Genomic DNA, 21,589 nt, shown 5'->3' with positions numbered 1-21,589 from the left:
AGATGAAGCCTGAACTGAACTTTTCAACTTTCCAACAGCATAACCTGTTTGGGGCTGCAGACCGGAGACTGGGACGGAGGAGACGACATTCAGAAAACAGTGAAATGCGAAAAAGTTCAAGGGGAGCAAAAGATTTTTGAAGGCACTTTATACACCTCTGTAATTAACATTACGTTTGTTGGCAATGAAGTTAAGTGTGCGCATTAAGACTCCCCCTCCTTCACAGAAAAAGTTCAGAAAGAACAGGAGTCAGGAAGGAGGACAAACAGGTTACACAACAAAGAGCCTGTCTGCGTTGATCTTAAGAGCCAGCTGAGGCGGTTTGGGACCTGCAGCTTTATCTGAAGCTCCCATCAGACTGCCAATCCCAGTCCCAGGCATTCAGTAACAATCAAATCACAGCTATTGTTGAGACTTAATGCTAGATTTGTTGTTGTTTTTTTGTTGTTTTTTTTCTGAATTTCTCCAGAAGTCTAAACAAAAAAAACAAAAAGTGATAAGATGGACTGCACGCACATGTGGCTTTCAATAAGGCTGCAGATTAGCAACGGTGAAAAACTGAAGCAGTAAAAACAGGAAACATGGTCTGCCCCGACCTACTGGCATCTATTTACAGATCATAACAGAAGTCGTTCGTTGTGAGAACGATCTCGTTTTTTAGAGCTAAAAAGAAGGAAGGAAGCGTCATACCTCCTGGGTCAGAATGCTAGACTGGGAGGGGAGGAGTGGGATAAAAGAAAAGGCAAGAACCCTTCTCGCTGACTCAACTGTCATTAACCATGCTTTCACCAAGCTTAAGCTTTTAAACATTGATCTGCCTCAAAGCACTTGGGTGTGAGGGCTTAACAAATCTGCAAGCGCATATATGCATGTACACAATTACAGCCGGCGGGTGCGGACGCGTCGTCTCCGCTAACTGATGTCTGAGGCCGGCCATGAGTGAGTAGCAGAGGCGAGCAGATGCTGCGATCCCTGAACGCAGTTACTGAGAGCTGGGCTGATGCAAACCGACAGAGCGCGATGCAGGCCTTTAATGTCACCACTGGTCCTCACATGAAAGAGGCAATGTAGCCCCAAGGCTGGATTTTTACCACACAGTCGCACATACACAGAAGGAAGCTGCAAAGGGGAAAAAAAAAAACAATCGGAAAAAGAAGAAAACGGCAAGATATAAAGGACACGAAGGTGGTGGGAGCGGTGGAGGGACTCTGCTAAAATAAATAGAGAAGAAAAAGACAAAGCTGGGAAAAATGAGTCATCCCCTTGGGAGAAACCACGCTGGAAACACCGCTACAATTAAATAGTTCTTGTATTGACTGCTGCATTATAAATAAGGAAGGACGAGCAGAAGGGTTTCTGCACGTTTAAGGCTTAAAGATAAAGAAGAAAGCAAAGTGAACGTGTCTGTCGGAGGTGAACAGCCCAGGGTTTTACATGGAGCGTCGATAAAACCAGGCCCCGGTTCATCGACGGTGTCAGTTACTCAATAAAAATAAGGTTGCGGGAAGAACACCCACAACAACAGGCTAAACTTGAACGGCGGGAGAGGAGGAGAGAACCAGAGGGAGGAAGATTAAAGGGGACAGAATGAGACAAGTCCATCTCCTACCAGACTATTCTTCACCTTAAGGTGTCAACAGCAGCTGGCACCTTCATCATGCCCACACCTGCCCCACCTGCTGCTGTCCATCCTCAGATCCAGTCACTTCCCTTCCCCAAAGGGGCATTCATATTTAAAGAAAATTGGTCTATTTATAAATTCGCGCAGGCGTCAAGAGGGTCAAATTTAAATTTTAAACATTCGTCAGTCAATTCTCAAAGTCACCACCATCATAAAAAAGGAAAAAGAGAAAACTCAGAGGCAAAGAGGAGGCTGCTGGGGACGGGGATGGAACGATTCATCAGTGTTACAGTAAATTTAACATATTTCCACTAAACGGGGCTTAAAGTTTTAGCTGAAAACCTTTCAGTGAGGTAAGGACAGATGATCATATCAGCCATCAGTGTGTGCAATATTATCACATTCAGATGATATCATTATAATCAGACTGCCACTAAGCCTCTCACAATAAGCAATACATCAATTAATCACACTATAAATGAAGATGATAAATTATTTCCACTTGCATGATAGTTTTTGTAGTTCATGTAAGTGATGCTGCCCTTTATGATTGAAAAGCTGCCATTTTGAAAAATGCTGCCAACATTTGACACAGTTTATCATTTTATCATTGTGGTTGTTTTTTGTTTTTTTTTATTTTGAATGTACTTAAATAGTATTCCACTTTCAGTATTAAATGTTCTCTGGAAATTAAAGCTTACTGATGTATTCAGCTTGTTGTACTTGGGTCACTATGCCTTTATCATTACATTACTTGAAAATGGTCTCAAAATGACAATATTATGGTTTATCGCAATATTTTCTGGGACAATTCATCATCCAGCAAAACTTGTTCTCTTTACAGGCCGAACTGTAACGAACAGTCAGGTCTGCAGAGACGATCGTCAGGGCTGTCCTTCCCTCCATCCTGGACTCGCACAGGATTGGGTAAGGAAAAAGTCAGTTACCATCTCTGCAGACGCCACACATCCTGGACACAAACTGTTTGGACTTTGACCTTCAGGTCAGCGCTACATAGCGGATTTTGCAAAAACCAGCCTCCACAGAGACAGTTTCTTCCCTCCAGTCTGAACACAATGAACACCTGAGCAGTCAGATACTCTAAGGTGAAAAACATAACCATATTTTCACTGTCACAATCCTTCTTTTGTTCTTTCTATGTAAAAGAATGGCTGTAAATACATCTACACATTGTTCCCCTTTTCTTATTTGAATACATCTGAAGGTTATACATTTATACTTGCTGTCTGCACGCAGTGAGCACCTGAAACCAAAGTCAAATGTCTTGTTTGTGCAAACAGCTGATTATAATTGTCAGAATGAACTTCTTGCACTGTGTTGAATATTAACTCATTTTCTGGTATTGTGTACCCCTGCTAGGCTAGGTATGCAGTTTTATTGAGGGTTGGCTGATATAAATTTGTGCTTTTTTGTTGCTACCAATGGTGCATACTTTACACATTTTTGAAGAGGCATATCTTTGGGCAACACATTGTTCCTGCTACCGTCTTCAACTGATGACTATCTTTTTTATTGAACAGCAAATAAACCATTTAGATGAGCAGTCTGCAGGTTTTGTGCCAGATCCTGGAAAAACAACTGCAAAGCAAAAGTGAATTATTTGTAATCTTATTTTTCTGACCAATTTCTTCTTAGTATATTAAATATCAAATGCAACTTTTAGAGAAAAACATGCCTAATGTTTAGAAGTTTCTAAATTATGATTGGTTTCCAGCTGGCATTAGGTTCAAAGCATTGTAGCTCCATGTATGCATTTATAAGCACAGACTGGCAGGGCAGTTCATTCACAGCACTCCCTCAGTCTCTGAGGGAGAGAATAGAAAAAATATATTTTCTCATGAGGCAGACACTAATGTCACGTACAGGAGCTTTTATACACAACGCGCTACACTTTCACAGATTTGCTGATATTTAAATGTTGGGCTGGTGAGACTTCATGCTGAAAAGTCTGATTGAAACTTGAACGAAAATGAAAGGACTTTGAATGAGTAACTAACATTTTTTTACACAATCAGATGTGTATGAGTGCCAATCAGCATCATCTGCTGTGTGATGTTCTGCATGTTGAGACTTTCAGATGAGCGTACTGTTGTCTAACAACACAGACGACACTGAAAGGAAATATGTAAATATCCTCTGACTGAAAAAGAAGAACATTCCTTTAGACCGCTTTGTTTTTTTACTGCATTTTTTTAAAATAAAAGCAGGGAAGAAACAATGTTGAGCAAAGTGAAATATTTCCACCACCACAATTGCAGAAGGGAAAGTGAGTCAATCCACTTACACTCCACATGTTTAATGTGAAAGAATGGAGAAAAAAGTGATCCCAGGTTGGAGAAAAAAAACATAACAGCAACAACCTAAAGTTTGGCAAACTGAAATATTATGAGCATTAACAAACCCTATATTGGTCAAACTATACTCTATACTTTCAGTGTTGCCACAGAGAAGGAAGTCACTAGTTTCACTGTGTGACACATTACACCCAGTCAGAATAATCACACAAATAGGATCACAGTATTATCACATTTACTTTTATGCATAGCAGCTATCCTCACTGTGCTATTCCAACTCCTGCACTCCAAAGGCCTGCCACCCCGTAAGCCGTGTAGCTAAAAACAAGCTAAAACAATGTGATAGTTACTGCTTTGACCCAAAGCTCAAATCCCAGATACAAGCCCCAGGATTTAAGAGCATGGTAGGGTCAGAGGGGAAAAGCATCAATGAAGTAAAGCTCTAAAACACCAAGATGAGCTGGCAGCTACTCTATTACATCGCCTTGCATTGCCAGCATCTGGACAGACTGCAATGACATCCAACACCCAGGAAGAATGTACAACATGTGCCTGTGAGAGGACATAGACGTGCAACAGAGCAGACTGACACGCCATACATAACTCACTAAATTACAAACATGAACTGTGCAGATAAAGCAATACTGGATGAGTTTTGAAGCAGCCAACGCAGCTGATAATATAATTAGGCTGAGAACCTGTTACACTTTAAACCAACACATCATATGGATTGTTATGTGATTATTAAGCTTCACGCATCGAAAAGCAGTAGAGTTAATTGCGCATTAAGTTGCAGCACAGTTCATTCACAGCACTAAACAAGCAAACAGGGATCGCACTTACAGGCCGACCCGATACTAATTCAATATGTTGATTTGGCTGAAAAATAAAAGCATTAATGGGGTCAGCTGGAGCCAACGGTGCATTACACGCCGAAAACACTAGAGACACAGATGCACACATTGACTCAGACATTTCTGCTGGACCGTTGTTAGTGTGGCGTATGAAGTCTGTAAAGCAATGCTGCAATAAGCAATCGCGCTCTTCCTGGCCGACAGAATTCAGGTTCTCAGTGAGGTCTGACCTGCAGGAGCAGATTTTAAACGCCGTATTTAATGAACAGGAAGAGACATCGGATATTTTTCAATACCCAGCCTGCTGATCAACAGTCAGAAATTTGTGCCATTTAGTTTTCTGGCCATTTGATTAGTGGCATTATTGTTAGAGGTTTTTTCTCTGCATTATTCTTATTTTTTTCCCTTTTTTTTAATTTGTTCATGTATATATATTGTTCTTATTTCCTTTTTTCTATCCATTTTTTAATATTTGTCGGTCTTATTTTTTTTTCATTTCTTATTTTTTCATATATTATTTTTTTCTTTTTTCATATTTTTTTTAATTTTATTCTTCTCATTTATTCAGTTATCATTTTCTCCATTACTATTCTTATTTATTAAAATTGTCTTCTTATTTTATTCCCCACATACACAAAGGATGGTGCCAAATAAAAAGGCAACAAAAAGAGACAGATGACATAAATACACAGATTTAACAGATTACTGCTTTAAAACAAATTAAAAATGAGAGAATTACACTCATGTTATGATATAATGTTGCTGATGAGTGAATTTCTAGTTGCATTGTTTCTGCATCTTTTATTATTATTTTTTGTTAAATGATAATCCAAAAGCACAAACAAACAAACAAAAAATCTACTCTTTGTTATTTCCACAACTGCAACATCTTCATAACCAAAACAATGTACTGAATGTATTACAGAGTGAGCGCAGTAGCTATGGTTTCATTTTCATTGCAGATACCAGTCAAGCAAAATATTTTCACCCAATTTATCACACTTAATATTGGAGTTCAATTTGTCTTCAAATACCATTTACTGTGTTTGGTTTAGGAGCGACAATGCTGCAGATTGGAAGGCAAATAACTAAATCCAGACAATGTGTTTAAAATGTATAGAGGGTTTCGAGTTGGATGACTGCTGCAGCTAAGACAAATAAATGCACAAAGTAACAAATGCAGTGCACTGTTGTGAGATACTCTGACACAGAACAATGCTTGTGTGCATTCTTCTATGTGAACTTGCTGGAATGCTACAGTGTCAGTATGTCTGGCCCATTAAAGCACAAAAAGCCATTGTGTAACGTTTGCAGAGGACACAGAGGGCCGGCCTGTGGAGCTGAGGAGGGGTCAGCGGCCCTGTTCATATCCAACCAGATGACCTCATTCACAGAGCATAGAAACGCCGTCTCCCCCCACGAGCAACCTTGGTTGCCATTTTTGCTCACAGTGGACATAATCGATCGACAAAGCAGCACTGAGGGTCACACACACACTAACCCTTTAGTCAACACATTCTTTCCTGCTAGTTATCTGTAAAATTCTGATGTCAGTCCTTCCTGTTGCACTGTGGGCTACAGAGACTCTTTGTCTAACTAATCAAAGCTAAATCACACAACACCAAGTACTGTCTAATCTCCAAACCAGTCCAGTGATCAGGTTAGACACTCTTAAAGTGCTACTACAAGTATGACAGTCTTTAGCAATAACAGAACAAGACGCAAAACTGGTTTGCTAGCTGTTGCACAACCCTGACTTCATTCATGTGCTGCAACTGCTGCTGGGTGTGCTGCATGTGGGCATAAATTATGCTAAGCAAACCGTGTTTTACATTAGAGCACAAGAGTGTGAGGCAGAAAGCCAGAAGAAAAAAAATGCAACTGTGCAACAGATGTAAGTGGAGTTGGGTCAGACATCCTGCAACACTGCAGAACACGTGAGGACCATGCATGGTGACATTTCCTCAGATGTAAAATCAACTAAAAATGTCAAAGTCCTCTAATCATATAAAAAGTATTTATAATAACAGGAACCATTACAGATTAAATTGTTCAGTAATATCTGACAGACACACTGGCAGGTTTACTGGTTTTCTCAAGAAGCAGTTGAGAATCTATTATCCTCCCATTTCACCCCCGACAATCTCCCAGCTCTGCATTTACACTTAAACATGCATGTATAGCTTTGTGTGTTATGGAAAAGATAAAAATAGTGCAGAAGAGTCGGGTCACTGATGTACATACCTTGAGGCCTGAGCATTTTCACAAATACTGATAAACTTCCAGCCCCATACAGAGGTCAGTGTGCTCCAGTGACTGACCCCAATCAGTTGTAAGGTGAAGCATTAGTAGCTTTATGTTTGGGTTGTTGGTCTACACAAGTAGCAATTAGTTTTATTTAGATAGTTATTACTTATTTCAAATGTGCATGTATGAATATTTTGACATAAGTCACTAAAAGAACATCTCTTTTTCAAAAAACATTAACCAACACATACTGACCTCTGGACTTGGCCTCAAATCAAACTGAGTTTGCCAACCTTTAGTCGAAAACATAGAATTAAAGTTAGAGACTCACAGAAAACTAAAGCAGCACTTTTTATTTTTACCTTCCAGTGAACTGGTGATTCACATTTTCAGTCAAGACGCGAGCTAACTTAAGAAATTATTTTCAGTTGCTGAACCCAAAGCAGAAGTTGAAATACTTCACTGTGGCACTTGGTTAAACTGAGCTAAGATGCACTATGCGAGTGTTTGTGGGGTAAACACACATCAGGCTGGAGGTTAAGTGCTCTGACTGTGCTCCTGGTAAAATTCCTGAGCCGGCTGCCAACGCTCGCCTGCCATTCCTCCTCTGAACCCAGAGAGAAAATGAATGCAGACTGGTGGGCGAGGAGCAGCGGAACAGAGGCTGGATTCAACAATTTATTATTTTTTTTAGCTCTTATGACAAACGAGAAAAAATTCAGGAAATGCTGGAAAACTGCAGATATTACTCCTGAGAAAACACTATTGTCAGAATCTGTACCAGTTGTGACGGCGCAGAAACCTGCAAACTACAGTGAGAGAAAGAAAGGGGAGCAGGTTGGGGGGGTACTATCCGAATACGAGTGGGAGAGCTATCTGAAGCACTCCAAGAATGCAACAGGGTGGGGTGAGCACTTCGAACAGAGAAATACTGTTTAACTTCTTTACGCACGCAAATGAGTTAATGGAGGTATGTGACGAGAAGATCTGTGATGCAACCTAAACAACTCAAAGGAAATCTCAGACAGACCATCTCTGTGGAGCAGAACTAGAGAAGAGGAGCTTCTGTTGTCACCTCAGTGAGAAAAGAGCCCCTTTTCTTCCTCCTCCTCCTCCTCCTCCTCCTCCATGTCTGTCAGACAGAAAAACAAACCACTGACTTGTCCTCCCAGCCTGAAAAGCCTGTAACTTCCCGTACATGTTGTTGTCATTGGCAAAAAAACACACAAGTTTCATGCAGGGTGGAGCACAAAGTTCACAAAAAAACAAGAAAAGTATGCCAATTTAAAGAACAAGTCTGAGTCAGGGGGCTGTTGTAATAGAATGATTGCAACATCCTCTTCCACATCTTCCTCTTTAACCCCGTTTGTCATTATGAAGTAAACGCTCGGAGCTCTGACTCGAGCTTTAGCGTGCGGCTAAACATGGTCGGGAATAATCCCCGTGCAGCCAGGTTACCTTCTCCTCATCCTCTGTTGGTTTTGATGCAACCGCTTGGCTTTAAATGCTTCAGGGGAGAAAGAAAGATAAACATGCTCTTGCAAAAACAGCATATAGGGGACGACTCCAAGTGTTGGTGACAGTCAGATAGGCAGCCAGGCAGGCGGTTGGGGCAGGGCAGAAGACAGAAGGCCAGGCGGAGGCCGTGGCGATAAGGAGGCCCAGCACTCATGGGATGGAGGCCTGATAAGAGCGCTGAGCCGTCGCTGGATGACTTTATCGTACAGCATCCCAGATAGGAGTGGCCAAGGCAGAGCAGAGGGAGTGACGAGGTTCCAAAGCCAGAGTCAAAACAGAAACCAGAGGATGGTTCCTTTCCTGCTGCCAACCTCACCCCGGCAGGCTTACTGGGCCTTCAATTTGCCACAGATGTTGGAGCTCAACCAATCACTGTGATGCATTTAATTTAACTCAGCAGTCAGACATTAATAACAGGATTGATGTCACATCAGAGTTCACCGGATGTTAGTAGCAAAGCAGAAAAACGGAGGGATTCACCATTTGTTTTGGCAACAACTGTTAGCAACAGAAGCCATCTGAAGCATTGAACACTGACGGACCATCTTCACAAAGCTATTCAGAGCAGTGAAGTAGCAACGCTTGAATAAGATACAAACTCTCACAAGTTTTAATAGTTAACACCCACTATTGTTACTAAGCAGAGTCCGTACACAACCATACTAGGGCTGCAACTAACGATCGTTTTCGTAATCGATTACTGTATTGATTAATGGGATAAAAAAAGGCATATTCTGCAGATTTTTTTATTTAATTACTTAGCCACTTCTTCAAATTCACTGCAAGACTAGTTGGGTTTCCACAGATCAAAAATAGTGCAAACTGAAATCACAAAAATAAATTAGCTTAATTGAAGCATGGAAATTTTGGAAAAAGTCACATTTTTAGACAAGTTTGATAAAAGAGCAATGGAAACACTTTTCCACCAGTGGAAACAATACTGCTGGAAAAGACTAAGGAGGAAGTGGAGGAACCAGTTGGTGGGGAAATGCACCAATTTTGTTGTTTGAACCCACCAACAATCATTGAAAAAGTCATTTATTCCCACTAAAATCTCAGTCTTGCAATTAAAAACTTAAATTAAAAACACTTCAAAAGCACTGGGTTATCCCATACAATTTCAACAGTTTAACAAAAGGACAAACCACATTGATTGGGATAACTCAATGACAGCTGAACCACCACTGAAAAACCAATTACTGGTGAGACAGAATGCAAGGCACCTGAAATGTTAAATTTCATTCAAACAGGACTTTATGATTGCAACATGGCAAACACTGACATTTCAATTATTGCTCTACCCTACAGTTTAACTCCACAGGTTTGCAGATGCAGGTATAAATTTGCAGGCAGTGGATTAAGTAATAAATGTCAGAGTACAAAATTGTTGAGTTGCTGACCATGTGTTTGAATAGGAATCTGGAAAGATTTTGTGATTTATCACAAAATCCACGTGCCAGTGTTTGTTACTGCTGATAATTACAATCTTTAATCCTGCTATCTGCCACATTGGATACTGAACTTGGTTCTCTTGATGTCGTTTTCAACTTGATACTTGGAGAAGCCAAATTTGTAGCACAAACAGAGCGCAGCGTTCGTTTATCCCCGTAGAGGGGAAGCGAAGAGGGGCCACATGAGGCGAAGCTAGTGGCAGATCACACAAAGCTTCCACTTCTGTCTTCACACTGGTGGCTGCAGCTCACTAAACCATCTCATAGAATGGCTCTTAGTTAATTAAATTCCAGCTTCTAAGTGGAGTTCAGGGAGAGGAGAAAGGGTTGGAGTTTAACAGGTTCCTTCCTGCAACAACAATCCTGGCCTAACACCCACAGATCTCCCAGTCTGCCTGTCTTTATCTGCGTTCCCTCAGCTTTAAGCAGCATCTCACTCACGGATGTGCTGAACTGACCTCCAGTAATCTAAAGGTTACTGGAGGTCCTCAATGGAAGGAGGATCACATTGGGTCAGCTTAGCCTGTGTAGTGCTTGTACAAAACAATACAAAGATGTTCAGAAAAAAAGCTTTTCACAACAGACTTAGCATTCTCCCATTCATCACAATCCGCTCCCTAAACAGTTTTTCCCAGGGGAGCTGTTCTCTGCAGACAGTTTGTCCTCCAAACGCTGACAGCTCTCCCAGGAATGTCCCGGTAAAATCCTGATGCAGAGATGCAGCGAGTAGATTCAAAACTGTCTGGCGGTGCAGATACAAACACGGGGAACATTTTCCACAGCAGCCATGTTCGGACACACAATGCTTCATTCTGGGTGTTTACACACCAGATAGTTCAGCAGGCTCGGTTGGATTGGGGACCAAAAATTGCAACATTTGTTACATTTTCAGTTAGTGCAGAACTGTTTCACACTGCACTGTTTCAAAAATGGAGTGGCGTCACATTTCAGTGATTGTATTTTTTCTCTTTTGTTTTTGGTAAAAAAAAAAAAATAAAAAAAAAAGACAAGACATTTCTACTGCTAGCGCTAAACCAGCACATTTGTTTTGGTGGCATTTACCCAGAATGCTCTGCATTATAGTTCACTTCCTGCTTTAGGAGCAATCTCAGATCCACTTGGTGTTCATATATGCATTCAAACCTTCACTTCAACCAAATCAAGGCTGAGGTTTTAGGCGGACCAGAGCAATGGATTTTGCACATTCACACCTACCTAAACGAACCGGACTTTAGAGTTCGATTACACAGGGTTGAACAGGACTGGTGTGAATGCATCCTCAGTCTACTGCGCAAAACTTCATTGGCAGGCCTCTGTCTATGAACCTTCAGAAAATAATCATGATTGTTGTTGTTTGTGTACTGTAACTATAAACAGAAACATTAAAAACGTTGCTTTTGTGTGCCTCGGTGACAATGACCCAGAAGTTTCCATCTAAACCGTGTTGCTTCTGTTTACAACGTCTCAGGTGCTAAACAGCTGGGCTGATCGGCCAATAAGCAAAATATTCCCTAATTCTGTGCAGATTGTCAGTTTTCCACTGGGACTCTTTCTAAAACTGAAGCAGCTACAGATGTCCAGATTAATATAATTAAATTCCTCCAAGCCAACAGAGACGCCTCCAACTCACAGGATCATGTCCAAATAAACCACAATGTCTTAAACTGGTAAATTAAGCTAATCCAATCGGCCTCTTTAAGTGCCCTGCTGCTTCAAAACAGCACTCCTCGCTGGCAGGCTGCAGCGCTAGATGGTATATGGTCCGTCTGCATCTGCCAAGAAAAAAAAATATAGCAATTTGAAGCAGCTTGTTGGCAGGCGCCTCGTAAAGAAAAATAAAATGTATAAAATACAAAAAACCCTCCACAGCAGGTGTCACCTCAAGGAGATGAACAACTGCAGCGCAATGGGATTTCTAAAGAGGCCTGTCAATCGGGCGGCGTGACCTTCAGGGGCCACATGCATATCGGGAAAGTAAGGACGGCCACGTGCGCACACGCACACACACACACACACACACACACACACACACACACACACACACACACACACACACCACCGGAGCAGGGTGGGAGCAGCCGTTGCGCACAAGGGAGGTGTCGGCTTTCTTCCGCCATGGAAACAGCTGTGCAGACATGCATGAAATGTTGGGTGGGTGAAGGAGACGTGCAGCTGTCGTGAGACGGACACAAAGTTAGAAGTGCTACAAGACGCTGGAGATCTTATTCAGTGCTCTAAGGTTGGATGGTCACATTCCAACAACAAATCTGAGCTCACATGTTGATCTTACTGAGCGCGCTTTGAGCATGACCAGAAGGGTAAACGCTTGTTGAAAGAATGTTTTACGTTCTCCGTGGATTGCTGACCTAATTTCAACAGCTTTTCAAATTGCTGCTGCATTATTTGTTGTCTTGACAAAGCTGCTGATTTCACTGAGATAAGACAGACTGAGAAGCAAATGCACAAGAAAACAAGAAATATTACTAAAAAGTAATAACAAGACTATTGTGGTAAAGTGATCTTAGCTGATATTCTTCGCTGCTTTATAAGTACAATAATCTGGACTGGACTAGACATGGCGTCATCCGTTTACTTGTGAAGCAGAGCGGCGGGGTTAAGAGCCTGACCCCAAAAATTCCCCATCCACAAAGTAAACAAACCTGCACAAAAACACCACCAGTCCAACAAGCTGCACTGAGTTGGCCTTCAGCTCACATGCAATTTTTGGCAGCAGGGTAAAGTTTGGACCGGCGCTGTGGAGACGCTTGTAAACCTCAGGAGGCGTCCGTTTAGACCAGAGAGACTGGGGCTGAAAGTTGCAAGTGTGCCGCCAAATTATTTCCCTTTCCTACAGCTTCTCAACCTGCTAAAGCTCATTTTTTCCTCGTGTTCTTACATTAGCCGTCTTTCTAAAAGTGCCACCATGAGCTCATTGAGGGAACTTTTTTGACTGCAGAGCCCTTCTAATAACCAACCGCTTTGAAAGAAAACCAAACGGAAGTGAAATTTTATTTTTACATCGCTTCAAAGCGAAAATCTCCTGACCTCTCTTGTGCAATAAAGAAGCTTCTTGTTTTCAGTTAGCGCAGCAAGAAGAGATGCCTACTGAAAACCTCTTAAATCAAACCACAAACGCACTCAAACTGAAAAAAGTAGAAAAGTTAAAGTTAAGCTTGCACTGGGTGTGTGGATTGAACTCTAAATGCTAAATTTCCAGAAGATTTGATATATACACACACACACACATTAAAAGACTTATATATTCATTAATTTAAAAAGGGTCTGAAAAGGAATATGAAGAAGCAGAATTGTTTTCTAATCCAGTCTCTTTCTCCCAGACTTGTCAGTTGTGCTTCATAACACATACTTAAAGGTATGTGCATACCTGCATGATCTCTGAGCTTAAATATGAATATGAAGAACCATTTCTTCTGGAATGCACAAATTTAAAAATGAAATGAAAAACTGGTTCATAAAGATGTCCTTGTGTTCATTTTGGAGCTAAAATGAAGACGCGTTGTCTATTTCTGTCCTAAGTGTCTTGTTTATCAGCTATCAGAACAGGCAAAAAAATCCTTTCAGACCGGTTTAGCAACTACATACTACAGAGCCAACTCATCCAGACATGCAACCGAAACCACAAAGTATGCGCTGCTCTTCGCCTCCTCCGCTGCTTGGAGTAATCCCTGCTTATCCTGTAGCTTCCCAAATACTATATCATCACGCATTATGCTTATTTACGGTGCTGCCCAGGTCAAACGTTTCCCACAATACGGGGACAGTGGCGCTCTCTAGTGTCCCCTACTTCCTTACATAAACCATAGGTCCAACATACCGCTCCGACCAGCTTATGTTTTTGATACAATCAACAGAAAAGCATGAAACCAGATGTAGCCCACCAGAGGAAAGGGAAATCCACCGGGCAAAGGATAATCTTGACTGCCAATAAGAAAATGTTTATTAAAAATGAATAAATACGAGTAGTACACGAGAAAGAAAAAGGGGTGTATTTAAAGCACATCGTGGCTGGTGGGACAAACGTTCAAGCAGCTGAGAAAGCAGAGGAGAAACTACGCGGCGCCACGTTTGGAGAAAAAGTTGGAGGCTGAGTAATCCCGGTGAAGCCCCCTCCTCCCTCCCAGCGGCGGCACCTCGCTGCCCATTGTTCGGGCAACAAGCTGCACATTCCACCGCGCTGGTAGCCTCCGCAGCTGGGGGACAGCTAAACCAAGCCCGGGCTAAAGAAAGGGCACAACTGGAGGCGGAATTCAGCAAAAATACACCATCCAGTGACAGGAATAAAGCTAAAGCCCTGGTCGAGTTTTCAAGACGTACTTAGCAGAATTGATGACGCTGAAGTTGGTGTCCGATTCGTAGCGTGACCAAACTGCATGAGAATCTGGTCAAACTTGAACTGGAAATGGAGCCATTTTAAAGTTTGTTGGCCTTGGTTTCAAGATGAACCTCCATTTACACAAACAAAGAAACAAAAAATAAAACTAAATTGTGTTCTTCTGTTAATTTCCAGGCTTTACCAGCCATTGTATTTCTAGTTTTCAAGTTAAACCTCATCCAAGTTGGTGAAGAAGTAAAATACCTTACAAAAATCAACTTTATTTTTATTTTTTTATTTTATGTTTCACAAATTGTATTTCATAGTTGTGATCAGTGTTGAATAATTCTGTCCAGGTTCAATCTGTCTAGTTACCGTAGTTCTGGACCCATCTAAAAACGGTAGAGAAACATTAAAAATCAAATCCAAATAGTCATTAGTGAGTTTTCACAATCAGAATAGAAGTTATACAAAAAATAAATTACATTTTATATAAGATGTGATGTTGTAGATACATTTTTGTCTGGGTTTGACCTTTTTAAGGATGCTGTTTTTTATCTAAGAAGATAAACCGAATATGAAATCCTTAAAAGAACCGCTTTTACAAACCACAAAGTGTATTTTATAGAACTTATATAATTTGAATAAAAATATTCTGTTCCGGTGTGACCTTTTTATGCGTTTTAGTTTTCAATCTGAATCTCAACTAAGGACATAAAGGCATTTTAAGCTTAGAATGTCCATGTTATAAGTTTAAACAGATCACAAGTTGTAATGGCAAGAATTTATATCATTTTAAGCAATATTCCAATACAATTTGACCACTCGAAGTGATTTATGTATCAAACAAGTGCAGATCAAAGGTAATCTTGGTTAAGTAAAATCAAACAGCTCTTTAGTCTGGAGCCTAAGGAGAAGTATCGAATCGGATACCAACTTCAGCGGCGTGCCGAGAGTTCAGCGGAACGCAGGAGTCTTCAGCTAGCTTCAAATGTAGCTAACTCAAGCTAAACTGCTATGAAACATGTGAGAAGAAGCTCTATCGATAAAAAAAAACACGACTTCCTAACCCCAACTAACCCTTTACCCACTCGCCTCAAAATACTTTTGAAGGGTATTATGTGGTTTTGCTTTCTCTAAGTGAGTCTAGCAAAGTTTTCCGCTCGTCAAACTCCGTTTGCTCCAAAACAAACTCCCTCGCTGTAATCTCAAACAGGGCAGAACTGGATTTTTTTTATTCGGGTGGGGTTATTTTTTTAAGTTTAGTTTCCCTGCTTCTTCAGACAGTATGGGAGCGCCCGTTCCGCAGCGGGGACACCCGGAGAAGTGGTACCGACATCGGACTGCGCCGTGGTCACGCTCCCCTTTCCACGGCGCCACCCCCCGCCACCCGCATGATCCAAACGCAGCTTACCTTCATCCAGAAGCCGCTCCAGGTGCGTGAAGATCCCGCAGAGATTTGGCAAACTGGTCATAAGCTTCTTTTCGTTTAATAATTGCATCAAATAGTCCGGACTCGGCCTCGGTCGCTCCTTCACTTCGACCTCTCCGACCATCATCTTTGCGGCGAGAGCGAAGAGCGAACCACCGTGAAAACACAAAATCCTCTTTTAAGAAAAAGAGAAAAAAATGAAAAAGAAAAAAAGAACTTGCTGCTTCAATCCCTCGCTTCCCTCCTCCTTTAGAGCAGAAGAAGATTGTGTAAGCCCCTCTAAAATTCAGGTTTTTGTTGGTTCTTGTTGTCTGAGTGGAGAGGGGGGCCGAAAAGAAAACCGTTATGTCCCTTCCACAGACTCTCCTTTACGCCGTGTGCGCTCGGGGACGTTCGATTCCACCACTGTGGAAAGGAACCCGCCCCCTCAACGCTTATTGGTCAGCTCGTGTTTCGGGGACTAATTTTAAAACCAATCAAATTGAGCGTTGATGCCAAGAGGGCGGAGCGACATTGTTACATCGAATGATGGACAGGGTTTGCAACCAATAGCGGGCTGTATGCAGGAATGCACATAATGCCACCGAAGTGTTGTCAACACAGAATGAAGAAAATTATTTATTTCTTCTTTACGTCGTTTACGGCCATTGGCATATTTCTGAACGTGCTCATTCCGTCGAAGTTGAACAACAAAGAGTCAGAAGACCGCTTACCTTGAACTGTAAGCATAAGTCAAATATAAAGACACAAAGACTCCATAGGGAGTAAAGACAAGGAGGATATGTGAAGGAACGTTCTCCCAAAAAGGGGCGAAATGGCTGGATAATCATGAAAGGCAAGTTGAACATCTAACACAAAATGAACACTTCACCCAAACAAGGTGATGGCAGCATTTTGCTGAAGATCTGCTTTCTTTCAGCAGGGACGGGAAGAGAACCTAAAGTTGCTTAGAAGATTTGAAAATGGGGCAAAGGTTCATCTTCCAGCAGGACAACACGTGGCTCCTGCCCACAGCATCAACCTCCTCATCGACTCTTTTAAGATCTTAGAGTAACATGTGGTATGTTAACATATCATTTCAGTCTGGGATAAACGAAGTATTTTTGAAATGAATTGAACTGAGCTGAGTTAAACATTCAGCTGGAGTAGAAATGGAATGATTTAGATCAAAGCACATTCATGCTCCAGAAAATGGAAAATGTGAAGAAAGACTTGCAAACTGATGTTTCATCTCCAGATGTGGAAAGGTGGGGAAACATACAACTAAACATTGAACTGGAAGAGTTTTCCTCTTGAACCTCAGGTTGTGTATTTGTAAAAAAAAAAAAAAAAAAAAGAAGAAGAATTGAGAACCATGTTTCATTGTCCTACAACACTATTTGTGTTGGTCTAGCACATAAAACCACCACAAACTTAAATAGTTTGTGGATGTAAAATAAAACCCGCAACAGTTCAAGATGTGTTATTGCTTCTACAAGATATTCCAAGAAAGGGATAAAAAGCAGTAATGATTTGCAAAGCAAGTAAAATGTGATTAAATTACACAGTTTCTACTAATTATATGGCTCCATACATCATAAGAGCTCATATAGTAACTTTAGTGTTGAAGATTTTAATTCATAAAGTTATTGACATAATTCTTTTTTTGTTTCAAATAATAGAAAAATAGATTAGTTTTTATTTCATTATATGTTGCACAAATGACTCACATCCATACGCAAGTAGTGATACAGCGATCCAGAGGATTCCTTTCCCATAATCCGTAGGTTTGGTGAAGATGTATGGTTGTTGAAATGACTCGTACAGGTCTCCTAATCTGGTGTAGTGAGCTGGGATGAATACTCATACGTGGGTTGAGTGTGTGTTCAGTCTTTTGCTTCATACACAGGATTTGTGTGTGATAGACATACTGTAGCTCCTCACTTGCCAAGACCAGCCCACGAATAGGAACATAAAATCATTTATGTGTGAGTTTCAGTTAGGTTGTTGAAATGCGAATAAAACAAAAAACATTAAGTCTATTTCTTGACAAAAGCCTACACTTCCAGATATCTTGTTACCCACTGATTGATTGATCAGTCCTCCACTGATCAATGTTGCCTTTCATTGTCCTGTCCTTGGAAGCACCTTTCCACAAATGCTCCAGAGATTAGCATACTTGATCAATGCAACACACAATGACAGGTATTCACATCCTGCTATGATGAACCACAAGTGGTACATACTGATTGTAACACCTGTTGGTTGAGAGGCACCCGGCTAAATCTGAGCCCTGACCTTGGCCGCCATTCAATTTGTCCGCTGACCCAGTGAAGTGCTTGGAAGTGCATGAGTGCTGAAACAGCTGCACCAGAATCCCGTAGCTGCAGTCTGTCTCCATGTGTTTGTGAAAACTCTTAAAGTTCTTATAGTCAAATACCATTTCTGGTATTGACTATAATCTCTCCTTCTGCTAGCTGTCTATTCTCATGGTCGACTGGATAAAGGTCTAGTGTTTGTAAGCAGGACCTGCTTTACTACCCCAACAAATACCGTATATTGTTTTGTGCTTGTGCAAGATGGACAAACGAAAGATTTAAAAGGCAGTATTGTGTATTTTCCAGGCACAGAGTGCCATTTTATAGCACAATCAAATAATAATGTTACCTTCAGTTGTAATAGAAATACTATACATATGTAAAACATGATTTAAAATAAGTTTAACTTCGAAATTGGGCCTCTTTCTTTTTAAAACAACTTGCTCTTTCTGAAACTCTGCTTTCAGGAAGTTATCACAGATGTCTAACTTTTAAATCAATTCACTTAAAGAATATGTCACCTATCCCAAAGGGAAAGCATGTTATTCAAGCATATGTCTTGCAAAGAATCTGACTCCTGACTATCATTGCATTCTAACAGCTCAATATCTGGGCAGTAATGTTTCCTGGGTGACACTATCAGTTGTTGGCAAGCACCACTAATCCAAATCATTTGCTTTTGCTACTCCTCTTTAAATTTCTATCTGGCTGAATGGTTTGAAAGATGTTGGAGTAGGGGATATGATCTTTTCCCATTGTGATTGATAGAAGTGATGGTGTGAACTCCCGCCATCTCTCTCTGCTCTTTGGTCCTGCTCTGCACCCCCGAAGCCTCATTTTCAACTATTCTGGGATTTGGGTCAGGTATTATTTGAGCTTTTGAGATGCTAATCAGTTGCTCTCAGTTGTAACTGCTTATCCTTTCCGGATTGCAGATTAGCTTGGGGATGGGGGGCACACTGTGCACATAAATACTTATTTACAATAGCAACCTGGAGAGACTAATTACCTAATGTGCATATTTGTGGAAAAAAGAGGGAGCTGGAGTACCCAGAGAGAGCCCACTCTGAGAACCCCAGCTGGGATTTAAACCCAACAACTTGTTGCATTTCAACAAGTAAAGAACTGTCTTGTGGTTTAGCAGAGAGCAACAACATATCATCAACTTAATAATGAAATAATCTCTTATTTTTTTCATAAAAAATAACAATATAGTCTATAGAAAACATGATATGCATCACTGCATATGATAATCAGTGATTTTTTATGTATTTGTCCCATTTGTTGATTTACTTTTTCAAAATAACTTTTTATTTTTATTTTTTCCTCCTTAGTCATCATTGAGTTTGCTGGTTGGTGGAGGTTTTTTTGTTTTGTTTTGTTTTTTAACCAGCAGTCAGTGACCCTGATGAATAACAATGATTTTATTTGAGTTATCATGTAAATTAAAACATTCCTATCCAAGGCGCCTTTGATCATTTTTATGGCCACAAATTATTTTCATTCCCAGTCATTAAAGCTTCAAGTCATCCTTCATGGTAAAATCCCATGACTAAAAAGTCGTTTTAGATGTAATTTGTCACCTGAGGAAGGACATAGTCATAATATCATCACATCATCAGCTTTAAATGCTGCAGTGAAGGTAGAAGCTGAATTTATCCAAACTATGCTTAAACAGTTTAATAAAAGGGAATTGTGCGCTTTTTATCTTCACAGAAATGTGGCATCCTCTCAGTCTCTGGCAGAGCATCAAAGGAGTCTCAGTGGCAGTGTGTGTGTGTGTGTGTGCGTGTGTGTGTGTGTTTTCATGAGTTACACAGTGATGACCTCCAACACTGGTCACAAGTACAGTTTTGATCAAGTGGCAGCAGTTTTTGTCTGCAGAATAAATGTGTTGCCACCCTTGTAATGGGGGCATGTCTTCCTAATTGTAACAGAAACACAGTGAGCCAGGCTTACGTGACATTTGATCCTTTTTTTTTTTCCTTTTTTTTTTACCGTCAACACCTTATAATAAAATATTAATACCTTTTGAACATTCCTACATTTTGACACTTTAAACTTCAAAGTATTTTATTCGGGTTTTATATAATAGATCAACACATGCATTTGTATTCAGGCTCCCTGAGTCAACAATTTGTGGAATCATATTTTACTGCAAGTCTTTTGAGGTATTTCACAACTAGTTTTGCACATTGAAATTTCGGCTCATTCTTTTTCAGTTTAGAGAGACATTATCTTTTCATACTTTGCTGCAAATTCTGACGTTTAGTTTTGATTCTGGACTTTGACTAGGTTATTCTAACTCATAGATATGTTCTTATCTAACCCATTCTTTTGTAACACTGAATGTTTAGTGTTGTTTTCCAGAGGGCGAACATCCATCTCAGTCTTTAGTCTTTTCCAGTTTTCATCCATCTCCCTTTAAACTAAAAAGCTTCATGTAAAGAAAAGCAGACGTTATGACTACTTTTCTAGATAGATGACTTTTGAAAGTGATCGGCTCTTCTGGAAACAAACAAACTTTTGAGCTTTCTTTCTAAAAACAAAAAAAAAAAGATTTCAAATTCAAAAGCCAGAAGATTTTCCTTCTACTTCACTATTATGCTTTGTTTTTGTAAATCAATCATATAAAATTCCAATTCAACACAATCAAATTTGAAAAAATGTGAAATTGTGGAGCAGTTCAATGGATGTTAATACTTTTGTATGAAACAGAATAAAAAGTCGCTGAAGGACAACATCCAGTCACCTCCGTGGCTCCTGCACTGCTTTTGGATGCTGACTGTTCTGACACATACTAAAAGAAGGCAAAACATTTTGAATCAAAGCTGCTATTGAACGCAATTAAAATTAAGCATCACTGAGTGAATTCAGTGAAACTGGCTGCTGGGTGTCAGTCCTTTTCAGCCCAAATATATTTGTTCTACATTTTATTAGTTATAATTAAAAAGCAAGTAGTCAAAGTGTCAAGAATTTACTATCTGGCTCAAAATCAACAATGCCAGGAAATGACAGATAGCTGAATTTATTTCCACCACCACCAATTACTCAGGCCACATGAAATGGGCCCCATCATCCAGACGGTCTGTGGTATCAGCGCGCCATCTTAAAGCAGGGATGATGAAGCATCCCTTGAAGTCAAACGCTGATAAGTGATTTTAGCGGATAAGACTTTGCAGATAGACCACAGCAATAAGAAACCAAGTTTAACATGTGGCTTGGAGATAGCTAAATTGTTCACGGTTTTGACTTCACGTTTCCCTTTCTTCCATCCTTCCTGTTTGACTGTAAGTGTTGGAAAAGTCACAGTCCTCCAGCATCAAAAAGAATCTGGCATTTATTTTGAGCTTTGAAAATGGGTTTAGTTCTTATCGCTGATGGTGTGCATGGTAATTTGCACCTTGCCTCTCGCTCATTCTTCTGAGGTGGGTCGCGTGCAGTTTGTGTGTAAACGTTAAGATTTGTGTGAAATAATGATAGAGAGTTGGAGTGATGTGGCAGTGCACTCCTAAACGTGT

General features: G+C 40.5%; 1 protein-coding gene across 5 annotated transcripts in view; it reads right to left on the bottom strand.

The window, feature by feature from the left end:
• The window catches only part of qkia (QKI, KH domain containing, RNA binding a), an 89,813-nt gene extending 73,230 nt beyond the window's left edge, over positions 1-16,583 (bottom strand). Inside the window, exon 1 of one of the 5 annotated variants that reach the window (XM_014994787.2) lies at positions 15,754-16,583. In XM_014994787.2, the coding sequence (XP_014850273.2) occupies positions 15,754-15,898 (145 nt within the window). In that variant the 5' untranslated portion in view covers positions 15,899-16,583. The remainder of the gene's footprint in view (positions 1-15,753) is intronic. The other 4 variants (XM_014994784.2, XM_014994786.2, XM_088002353.1 and 1 more) reach the window with 4 other exon arrangements.
• Between the last annotated feature and the right edge of the window lie 5,006 nt (positions 16,584-21,589).

Source organism: Poecilia mexicana, unplaced genomic scaffold (assembly GCF_051168715.1).
Source record: "Poecilia mexicana isolate PSO_F unplaced genomic scaffold, ASM5116871v1 scaffold_22, whole genome shotgun sequence".
Taxonomy (NCBI): Eukaryota; Metazoa; Chordata; class Actinopteri; order Cyprinodontiformes; family Poeciliidae; genus Poecilia; species Poecilia mexicana.
This window is presented reverse-complemented; position numbering and strand designations above follow the sequence as displayed.